Below are 12,176 nucleotides of genomic sequence, written 5' to 3' on the forward strand. Positions count from 1 at the left end.
TGTAAATTATTCATTTTACCACTGTTGGTCATCACGTACGATGAGCTTCTAAATATAAAAAAATAAAAATCCAAGAGGTCGATGGGACCTCCCTGCCTGAATTGACGTGAAACCGGCCCCCTGTACAGTACTTGGGCTTGTTGAAAATGGAATCACGCTAAAACTTTGGTAATCAATCTCACGAAGCTTGTCTTCCTACAGCTCGGGCGTGATTACTTAGTATACGGGCTGTAGTTCCACAATCCGTGAAATCAATTAATAATTGGAGGATAGAGAGGTAGCAAGCGAGCTGGTAGTATAGATCCATAACTTAAAAACCCGAGACTAGGGGACAAAATTGAGACCTTGTCTGTGTTTGTCGTTTTTTTGTCCCTTAGTCTCGGGTTTTTAAGTTATGGATCAATTAATAATGTTGAAATGCCTTGCGCTGAGTTGAGGGAAGTATTTTGACTGTGAAACTACCCGCCTGCCAACAGCTGCGAAGATAGTGCAAGCATGAAACGGTGAGCCAGCACAAACCCCGCTTACTAAAATCAGTGCTTACTACTACTGCTTTGAATTCAGAGAGTTCTGGTGACGCCACATATATGTGTTCGATGTTGTACATGGCGCTACAGCCCTGTCAGGTCGCACAAAGACGGTGAAAACGTATTGAAAGACGCGCAGTAAAATTATAAGAAGCAACCTTAAAGATCACAATTGTGGTTACGGTGGGTGATCTCCCCCAGGTGAAAATCTGAACTGGATTCCGAAGGGGTTCCATTTGTATGCCAAAGTGGTTTGAAGTGGAGTAAACCGTCTCTGGATCAGAGTAAAGTGCTTCCACTTGATTGCCAAGTGGTTTCCAACTGTTTGTTGGGTCCATATACCAGAAACATTCGCGCAGAGTACCGCAATCGAACTTTGCACAATTTTCACTTGAGTTTGAAACCGAAACTTTAATGGCCTCGTCGTCGACACGAGGAGCAAGACCGAGCGCTATCTGCATCAGTACGTGTTTTGAAATGTCGTTGCTGTTGGTCGTCGGGCTCGTCGGTTCGCAGTTTTCGTCTTTCAACTCTTCAAAACGGGCAAAAACGTGAATATTTAGAATCTCAGTCGTCAGGCACTGCATTATGTACAACTGCTTGTGTTACAACTTCTGCACCAGCTCAGTCGGAAGAAACTACAAGCGATGCGCAGGACTGCAATTACGCTGGTAAGTAGTAGTGATTCGATATTTATGTACATATTTATCTCTGTTCTACTCCACGTTATTACTGTTGTCTAAAATATCGTAAGTGCAGGCTACCTGTTGGGTAATCTCCACGCCCTCCTGCTCAGGCTTCTCTCCCATGGGGTTACTATTATTTATCTGAACTTTGTGTAGCCTGCTAGTGCTTGAATTGGCTTTGTTATGAATTGTCTTGTAGCTTGCAGTTTGTCATACAAATGGAGGAGACTTGCAAGGTGCTTACGAATCATGCAGAACAAGGGCCAGCTACTGAAAAGAGGTATGTGGCATATGATTGTTGCAGGAAAACATTTACGTGTACTTTTGCGAAAAGTTTTTCTACAGGTTTTCTCACTGAAACTGAATTCCCAGTTTATCGCTTCAATATGCACTACGTTTATGTAATTTTGTCCTCGGATGAGGCAAGAATGGATCCAGTCTCATCTGTCACGAGGTGTCCTTCAGAATGAGGTAGGAGCAGCAACACTTCTTACTGGCTATCAGGCTGATATAAATATAAACTGTACTTTTTGCACGAAACAGGATTGCAGATACTAAAGTAACAATGTGGGTAGTTGGTGCTGACGGCTCATCTCAAAGCAGAAACGCAAGACAAGGACGACGAGTGAAAAAGCAGTAAGTTCTTATCACTCGTCGTTTCTGTCCTGTGTTACAGCTTCGAGATGAACTGGGCTGCCGACTGTTGGTAAGACCAAATTATCTTCACGTAAAGCAGCATTGCCACTGGTGTGAATTTCTTCTTTTCGGTGATAACAATACATTCGGGTACAGGTGTCGTAGTACAGTCGCTTGCACTTTTTCTATCACTGACTCCAGACATCATTTATGCCCGATTAACTAGCATATACACAGGAGTGTTATGAGAAATGATCTGAAAGTTGCCATGTTTTACAGATGCGGAGAAAGGTCACTTGCGCCACTCTCACTGCACCGCCGAATTTTATGGCAAGTCGAGTCCTTTCCTTCCAGTTATGCGACTGTCATAATGAACGCCACTTTGCCAGTGCTTAAGTTTTTTCAGTAAGCAAAGTTGCAAAGCAAAGTTCTGTAAAGTCAGTTGTGACTTGGATAGGTGAGCATGCGGATCTGGTTAGTTCTAACCGAGGGTATTATAGCTGTTGGCATTTCAGTATGGTGAACCCCTTGGCTCGGCCTCACATATGCAGTGCTGTTCCGTGAAACGTAGCCAGTACTCAACGTGTCCTTTGTGTGGATTATGGCCGTCGCACAAGAGGAAGATTTTGAAGTAGCCTGTGTGTATGTTTCGTATGAAATCAGGTTAAAACTTGGGCAGGTTGGTGTGACATACTAAAAGCGTATGTTTCCTGGGCGCTGAGGAGCGCGACGTTGCGGGCAACGAGCACGAGCTGTGCAATGACTGCGACGAGCTTTATGTGTAGTCTCATCTTGCATCTGACCCAATATGCCATTAAGCGAAACAGAAAACTTTGTGTCACTATTATGTTTGAAGTGGACACTGCGACAAACAAGGCGGCTACGCCACGGCAAAGAACTTGCATCAAAGGAATCAAGAACCGAAGATGCATCTCGCCATTAAATCGAGAACTAGGGAACTGTGTGCGACTAAGTTAAGAGATAAACATTTTTAAGTGCAATATCAAGAGGTGCCGAAGATGTGTTCCAATATCATCCAGATAAATGTGTGTGACAGTGCGACTAAGTCAAGCCAAGACTGAAACATTTTTAAGTGCAGTATCAAGAGACGCCAAATAATCTGCATCAAAACAATCGGCAGCTGAAGATGTGTCTCAACATTAAATCAAGAGAACCAGGCAACGGTGTGTGACTAAGTCAAGTCAAAGTGAAACATTTTTAAGTACAATATAAAGAGTGAAAGTGTTTTCGTATTGTGCAGCATAAAATAAAGAACTTTTGGAGTCTTGTTATGTTATGTTGCTTGGCTGTGCTGCAGGTAGGCACTGATGTGCAAACAGAGTTGAGTAGAACAAACCGATGAACTGGCGTACAGGCAACCTACTGGACAATCTATGATAAACATGCCTGAGCAGGTGGTGAACACTGAAGACTGCACAGGACAGCTGTCTTGTATAGTCTCCAGTGTTTACCCATTGCTCAGGCTTGTTTAACATTTCAGCAAGTCTGTCCACCAGATGCCTGTATCTGTCATTTTACCAGCATTCGGGGCACGACATGAAAGAAAACACAGTATGGGAGAAAGATCCATTTCAGGTCCGTGAAATGTAGTTCGGAACGTTATAAGGACGTTTTCAGGAGATCCCGGGATGTGACTTTGGCAGTTTACAGGTAGTCCCACAGACGTCCCAGGGATGATAAAGGATGTCCGAAGGACGTTTCTATTGTCCGGAGCTGAACGTTCTGGGGACGTCCACAGGTAATTGTTGGTTTACTGGGCCTATAGTATCATTCTGAGAGTGTCCGTGCGTTCCCTTTGAGATAACGTATCTCCGACAGAAGCAAATCCAACAGCGGACTGCACATACAACTGTCTTGGATTTCTCTAACCACTCATTTAACCGCTGCCTTGAGCTGTGTGTTGTGGAAATTTAGGCAGCATCCAGAGTCCCTGCAATGTGTTGCCATGTTTCTCGAGGGCATCAAAAGTCTGTCCTTGGCTGCCTGTGTTTCACTATGGCTCTCAGGTACAAACTACCCCATTTCAACACAATAGAAAACACAGATTTGTAAATAGCATCTGTTGATTGCACTGTACATACCCCCATATAAATGATCATAGTGGATACTACATCTCGTGCGATGATGTCAGGAACACAAAAAAGCTAGATTTGAAACCACTCTTACGTCGTAGTAGTAGTATTCGTGTGAAGCTACGCAATTCCTGTCCTGCAAATAATTCAAACCATATGTTTCATCTGCCAGCGTGATGATCCCCTGAAAAGCAATTCACACTTGGCGGGAACTACTGGTTCTGAAACCTATCCCTGACATGTGTAGCCATCAGGGAGGAAACCCAAGGGCTGCGGTGGAAAAGACAAACACACATGGGCTATGTTCTCACTGTGCATCAGCTGCTCTGGCTACGACGTGTAATGTAATGTAATGTAATGTAATGTAATGTAATGCAATGTAATGTAATGTAATGTAACCAAATTAATATAACATGGCTTGACATGATACGCCGGCGAAAGCTAACCAATAAAATTAGTAGTTAAATGTACAATACGTAATCACTTGCCATAACATGACAGTTCCCTTCCTGCATTGATGCGCTACCATTCAACCCACATAAACAGTGTACTGATTTTTTTATAGCATTACACGTCGTTTGACAGAACTTGAACAAGATTATATAGCACACGATAAAAGTAGAGTGGACATAATGTGCAGAAAAAATGGCTAGGAAACAAGCGAGCTGGTGAAGATGCATATGTAAACCCCGAGTCTAGGGAACACAAAAGGACGTGTTTGTGTCTGTCCCTTCGTGTTCCCTAGTCTTGGGGTTTTACATCATGCATAATGTGCAGCTTTCCATTCACGCTTAATGGCCGTAGCAGTAATGCATGAAGGCCACTGCTAAGTTGTGTTGAGAAACACCACTTTATGTTTGACATGTCTAAATGAAACGTACCTGACCTGATCCAAATTAACCGTTCTGAGTCTGGAACACACAAAGAGAAGAACGCAACACACGACACAACATTAACAGATAGTCAAATGAGCTGTGGCAAGCTCCACCTTGGGACAAAGTCAACAAGTAATTCACCAAAAGTCAATGAGCGCCTGAAATGTAACATCTCTGACTGGTAGCGGGACGGTCCACGTTCAATTCCTTGTGCTAGCAGTGACTGTCTTTTCCATGAATTATTTGTTGAAGTTTCGATGTACTTGAGAACCATTCGTCAACCATTGTATCCTCATGAGGTGATGAGGGTTTGTCATCCCAAAGAGACTCCCTTTCTGGCATGTGTCCTTATGGATGCTCATCAGTGCAGAAAAAAAGCATTTAATGACAAGAAATGGGTAGTCGTATTTACTGTATGATGATTGTGCACAACAGAAAGGCTGTATTTCTTGAGGTGTAACATCAAGTTACAAAATTCCAGAATATATGACATGTTGTAAGGTAGAGAATAAGTAGAGTTATGAGTTGTCGAGTTGAGTTGAGGGGGGAGTTGTACCCCCTTTTTATTTTATTATATATGATTGTATAATTATTTTTATGTCTGTACCAACCCTCGCTCTCTACATTACAACATGTTTTATATATTCTGGGATTTTGTAACTTCATGTTAGACATTAACAAGAGCAGCCTTGTGCACGAAAGTCTCGTCTCATTAAAATTTAGATGCTCTCAACAGTCTTCTTTCTGTTGTGAATCTCTGTCGCAGCATACCTGCACATTGCTGTTCTACGTACTGTGACTTTGCAGTAAGAGTATGGACTTTGGGTAAAAAGACTACACAGCACTGCTCAGGTATTTTTGCCTATCGAACAGTATGTATGTATGCAGTATGCACACAGTATTTGTGCACCGGAGCCACTAAAAATGTAGTGACCTTGGACTGTAGTCCAGACAGCAAAAGTGCTTGAACTGGGAGATAGCAGCTAATCGGAATGGCGACCATTGTTTTCCACCCTGAAAGCACAGGTTGTAACTTTGAGGGCAGATTTAAAAGTGGTGTCAAGATGTCTGCATGCGAGTACACATGAAAAGTTGAACATACGTGAATACTCAAATTATAACATCACATTGTCATACCTGTTGGTGGAGGTAGACTGCAACTAACGTGTCAGCAATTTCTTCATGCACCAGATGCAAGCCAGATCATGCTTCATTTCCACCTTCAGCGTGCACCTGTGATAATTCAGAAGTTAGATTATCAATACTATTGTGTTGTTAATCGTGGCTATATCAGAGTAAGCGCAGTAGGACAGCTGCACAATCGATTCATTAAGCTTGCTATTTTTTATATCTGAACCTCGACTTACCTTTTTTGCTGTCGTTTTTGCCTTGATCCTCCGTGGCACGTTCAAAATGTTGTGCGTCGGGCACCTCAGATTTTCATCAGACGATTTCGTGCCGAGATTCCAAATTGCCTCCGGAGTCGCGCCTAACCTATAATAACATTCGTGGACGAAATCCATGCAGTGGGAATTAGCAGGCACCACTGTCAGCCAAGAGCTTCGCACTGCTTGGTCTTTTGGCAGCTTATAATAGGTAACACTTGAATGCTCCGATGAATTGTTCTAACAGCGTAGCACCGTCGCATCTTGGACAACTTCGCCGTGGCATATCACGTATCATATCGCTCCAGCCCATAAAAGGCAAGGTCAGAACAAGGAAGTGCACTTTGCAAACGACGCCGTGCAAAAAAAAATATTCACATGCTTTGTTTCCGGCTTATCAACAACATAACAGCTGTTCGCTTATGTACGATGCACAGAGGACGAAACGAAAGAAGCCAAGCGGCCAAGCCAAGAGTCCATGCCAAGCCAAAGACAGATAAACCGAGAGCAGTGACGTCGGTGCGCCCGTGCGCAGGGTTTGACCTTTAGGACGATCACCGTTTATGCGAACAACAAGCTGGTCAGTTCCAACGAGTTGTACGCCTACAGGAGTATTTTGGACGTCGTACTTCATTCCACGCCCATGGCTCAAGAGACAGCGCATGCGGCTGGACTCGTTGTCGAGGACAACGGACATTTAAAGAACGATTACGACGTCTCGTCTCGCGGTCCGAAACAACGTTACGAAGCGACGAAGGGTGGGAAATACTTTAACCTGTTCCGACGGATCTGTCGTGACGACGATGCCGACGCAACGCGGCCAGCCTCATCAACATCGGAACCGCGCGCCACGCTCGGCAATCAGTTCCGTTGAGCGCACAGTCCAGACGAGCCGGTCGCGCTGATCCCGAAATAAAACCCGTCTCCTCCTACGTCGGCCAGGCCTCATTCTTCTCCCTCAATTGGTGACCCGGATTTCGAACATCTCGCACAGCCGCTACCACCTCGTCATGGAAAACACCAGTTCAGGTGACCCTTCTGCATCTCGTCTCAGCGCAGTTTCCATGAAGCTTCCCCCATACTGGCCCGCTGACCCTGCTCTGTGGTTTGCCCACATTGAGTCACAATTTGCAACCCGTGGAATCGTCAGCCAGCTCACCAAATTCCATTACGTCGTGTCAGCTTTGTCCCCCAATGAGGCCGCAGAAGTTCGCGACATTATTATGACCCCTCCCACGTCAGGCCCGTACGACAGACTCAAAGAGGAGCTTATCCGCAGGACAACAGCCTCTGAACAACGACGCCTCCAGCAACTGATTACTTCGGAAGAATTAGGCGATCGAAAACCGTCGCAGCTTCTTAGGTGCATGCAACAACTTCTGGGCGATCGCGCGACATCTATCGATGCTTCCATCGTGCGCGAGCTTTTCTTGCAACGACTCCCATCCAACGTTCGATTGATACTGACCAGCTCTGAAGGCATTACCCTAGAAGCCTTGGCACAGTTGGCCGACAAAATTATGGACAACATGTCCTTGCCCATGTCAGCTCCGGCATTGTCGTCTATATCCAGCGAGCAGTCCGAGCTGGCAAAGTTGCGTGCGGATCTCGAAAAGCTCACCGATCTTGTCACAACCAGCCTTCGAAATCACCGCTCCCGCAGCCCAAGTCCTGCACGCACACGCAATTGGACTCCGCAGTTCCGCCGCCGCCGCAGTCGTTCAAGGCCGTCCGATCCCAACAGCAACTTCTGCTGGTACCACGCTACCTTTGGCAACCGTGCTCGCAAGTGCACCCCACCATGTTCGTTTGCGGGAAACGGACCGGCCAACAACTGATGGCGACCAGCTCCGTTGGCACCCCTTGTCGCCGCCCATCCCTCTTTTTCATCATGGACCGACTCACAGGCGCCCAGTATCTCGTCGATACCGGCGCCGAAGTTAGCGTCGTTCCTCCTGCACCCGGCGACAAGAAACGATGCATCGCATCCACCCTCGAAGCCGCCAACGGCTGTCCCATCCCCACATACGGCGAGCGCTTGGGTACCCTTGACCTTGGTCTCCGTCGAAACTTTCGATGGGTGTTTCTCGTTGCCCAGGTCAAGCATCCCATCATTGACGCCGATTTTTTGGCACATTTTTGCCTTCTCGTCGATATGAACCGACGCCGCCTTTTGGACACTCAGACGAACCTTACAGTGTATGGCATTCCGTCTTCTCCATCTATGCTAAGCCCCGTACTGGTCCGCCCAGCTCCCAAATCTAGATTTGAAGCTATCGTCCGAAGTTTTCCAAACCTCGCACCGTCCCCCAACACCGAACGCCCAGTCAAGCACGACGTCCAGCATTACATTGCCACGACAGGGCCTTCGGTATACGCTCGAGCTCGCCGCCTCGCTCCTGAGAAGCTTCGCGTCGCTCGGCAGGAATTTCAACATATGCTGGACTGCGGACTGATTCGACCGTCATCCAGCACTTGGGCATCTCCACTCCACCTCGTTCCGAAAAAGACCGGAGATTGGCGCCCGTGTGGCGATTATAGAGCCCTGAACAAAGTAACCATCCCAGACCGTTACCCGCTGCCTAATCTCCGAGACTTTGCAGCCAACCTACATGGTGCAACCTGCTTCTCAAAAATCGATCTTCTGCGCGCGTATCATCAAATCCCTGTAGCTCCCGAAGTCATCCCAAAAACGGCGATCATCACCCCATTTGGGCTATTTGAGTTCGTTCGCATGCCATTCGGACTCCGCAACGCCGCCCAATCATTTCAGCGTTTTGTCGACCAAGTACTTCGCGGCCTGGATTTCTGCTTCGCATATTTGGACGACATTCTCATCGCAAGCACATCCGAAGCAGAGCATGAACAGCACCTCCGGTTGCTCTGCGAACGACTCGATGCTCATGGCGTTGTCATTAACATGGCCAAGAGTGAATTTGCAGTCTCACAACTCGACTTTCTCGGCCACCACGTCGACAGGCACGGTATCACCCCTCTCCAGTGCAAAGTGGAAGCCATCCAGAAGTTCCCCGCCCCAACCAACCTTCGGCAGCTGCGGGAATTTCTAGGGCTGGTAAATTTTTACCGCCGGTTTATTCCTGGATGTGCGCAGATTTTACAGCCATTGCACGACCTTCTCCGTCACAAACGCGCGGCAGCCCCTACTTTCACCTGGACGGACTCTGCCGCCGCTGCATTCGCTGAACTCAAAGACAAGCTATCTCGTGCCACGCTTCTCGTCCACCCGAAACCGGACGCTCCCACAAGCATCATGGTTGATGCGTCGAACACCGCTGTAGGCGCTGTCCTGCAACAACACCTCGCAGGTCAATGGTCCCCGCTCGAGTTCTTCTCTAAATCACTATCACCACGAGAAACCCGCTACAGTACCTTCGGCAGGGAACTCCTCGCTATCTACCTCGCCATCAAGCAGTTCAGATTCTTCGTTGAAGGCCGCCCATTTTTCGTGCTCACAGATCACAAACCGCTCACCTTCGCTTTGTCAACTAATGCAGTTGGTTACTCTCCTCGTGAACTCCGACAACTCGCCTTTATTTCCGAGTTCACTTCAGACATCCGTCACGTTCATGGACGGGACAATGCTGTCGCCGACGCTCTCTCTCGGGTCCACATCAACAGCCTCCACGTTCCTGGCCTCCTCCGAGTCGATTTCGCTGTCATGGCTACCCATCAGGAGTGTCAGGAGCTCGCTGACCTACGTTCGTCATCCTCCTTACGTTTCGAAGAACGTTCTGTCCCATATTCAGACACCCGTCTCGTCTGCGACACGTCCACCGGCTCTCCACGACCATTTGTCCCGCACAATTTTCGTCGTCTAATTTTCGACGCCCTTCATGGTCTGTCTCACCCAGGAGTTCGGGCCACTCAAAAGCTCATCACCACACGATTTGTTTGGTCCAAGATGAACGCCGACATCAGAGCCTGGACACGAGCATGCATTCACTGTCAGCAAACGAAAATTCAGCGCCACACCATCACACCTGTGTCAAGCATACCACTTCCCACACGTCGTTTTGACCACATTCATCTGGACCTTGTGGGCCCCCTACCACCATCCAACGGGTTCACGTACCTGCTTACTTGCGTAGACAGGTTCACCCGTTGGCCCGAAGCGTTCCCCATACAGGACATCACTGCAGCAGTCGTCGCTCAAGCTTTCGTCGCCGGTTGGATAGCGCGTTTTGGCGTCCCCACCACCATCACTACAGATCGCGGACGCCAGTTCGAGTCTAGCCTATTCGCCGACCTCATGAAGACCCTAGGAATAACTCGAGTACGCACGACTGCCTACCACCCTGCAGCCAACGGGATGGTGGAACGTTTTCACCGTCAGTTGAAAACCTCTCTCCGCGCACACCACTCAACTCGTTGGACCGAGACCTTGCCAATAGTCCTCCTTGGTATTCGGTCCGCCTTGAAGACCGACCTCCAATGCTCGTCAGCCGAATTAGTGTACGGTGACACCCTACGTTTACCCGGCGAATTCTTGCAAAGTTCTTCATCGCGACTCTGCACCGGCCTTCCCGACCCGCAGCAGTACGCCGAGGCCCTCCGTGACATCATGGCCAAACTACGCCCTGTACCCCCCCGGACACTACCTACCACCCACGTTTTCGTCAGTCAAGACCTGAAGACGTGCACCCATGTCTTTGTGCGCCGCGATGCCCTCCGGAAGCCCCTCGATCCTCGCTACGATGGCCCTTACCTCGTCGTCAAGCGTAACATCAAGACATACGTCGTCGACGTCGGACGACGTCACGACGTCATCGCTATCGACAGGCTGAAGCCAGCTTACATCGCAGTCCCACCACCTCTGGCTACTGTGACCTCGTCAGCCCCTCTGCACCACCCGGTTCCCCCTGCCGCTCCCACCCTACCATGTAAATCCAGGCGACCTCACGTGCACTGGTCGACCCACCTGGTGACCAGCCACTTTTATCCCAAGGACTCCGTCCAGTCAGAGGGGGGGAGCCATGTCGTGACGACGATGCCGACGCAACGCGGCCAGCCTCATCAACATCGCAACCGCGCGCCACGCTTGGCAATCAGTTCCGTTGAGCGCACAGTCCAGACCAGCCGGTCGCGCTGATCCCGAAATAAAACCCGTCTCCTCCTACGTCGGCCAGGCCTCATTCTTCTCCCTCAGATCAATACCGACCTGTTCCAACAGCCGCGCCTGATGGTACCTGCAGCCGAAATTCGCGTCGTTTTACTGTTAAACAACGGCAAATTTAAACTCATATCGGCCCCAACGACAAGAAAACGTACAAATACGAGTTGGACATTAAAGAAATAATGTTACACTTGAAAAAGGTGGCGCTGGCACCTTCCCTGTTTTTGGAATACGAGCGGAGGCTTCAGACCACGCCGGCCATCTACGTTTTACGCGGATTGGAAACCAAAGTGCGGTGTTTGAGTGCCGGGAGCTTGGACGCTCACTTTGAAAACGTTTACCCCGAAAGGGTGCCTTCTAAATTATGCGTCGCATTGCTCGCCACGTCCGACTTTCTCGGCGACATCCAATCGAACCCCTACAAATTACGCCATTACGACCTGTCTCATTACGACCGCCATTACGACCTGTCTCATTCGATGGTCTCCGTGGACGGCCAACAAGTGCGAGCCGAGTACGACTTTAAGAACGACCTCGTCAAAATTCCCTAGTTTAACTTCTTGCAAGAACTGGGTGAAAAGCATTTCAAGTACAGCTGCAACCTATTTAAAACGAATGGGTTCCTTCTATACTTCAATTTGGACGTGGACATGTGTTCTTCTCCTTCGCATTTGAACGAGTGGCGAAAAGGAAACGTTCACCTCCAATTACGCTTCGCTAAAGCCATTCCACACGCGGTCGCCGTCCTCTTGATTTCCGAGTGTCCCAAGCTCATGTGCGTCTACAAGGACCGTACGGTCACCTTCCCATAGAAAAGATGTAGGAGAGCGAAATCTTGGA

At 48.3% G+C, this 12,176-nt stretch overlaps 1 protein-coding gene and 1 long non-coding RNA gene across 2 annotated transcripts; both read left to right on the top strand.

Moving 5' to 3' along the window:
* Nucleotides 1-1,004: 1,004 nt before the first annotated feature.
* Nucleotides 1,005-2,216, top strand: LOC135373144 (uncharacterized). The gene is made up of 3 exons (XR_010416301.1): nt 1,005-1,198; nt 1,413-1,684; nt 2,129-2,216. It is a non-coding gene; the product is annotated as an uncharacterized LOC135373144 (long non-coding RNA).
* A 4,996-nt stretch (nt 2,217-7,212) lies between these two features.
* On the top strand, nt 7,213-8,040 carry LOC135390439 (uncharacterized). Its single transcript, XM_064620177.1, has one exon. The coding sequence runs from the start codon at nt 7,213-7,215 to the stop codon at nt 8,038-8,040; it is 828 nt and encodes a 275-aa protein (XP_064476247.1).
* Nucleotides 8,041-12,176: the final 4,136 nt, after the last annotated feature.

This window comes from Ornithodoros turicata, chromosome 1, assembly GCF_037126465.1.
Source record: "Ornithodoros turicata isolate Travis chromosome 1, ASM3712646v1, whole genome shotgun sequence".
NCBI classification, from domain to species: domain Eukaryota; kingdom Metazoa; phylum Arthropoda; class Arachnida; order Ixodida; family Argasidae; genus Ornithodoros; species Ornithodoros turicata.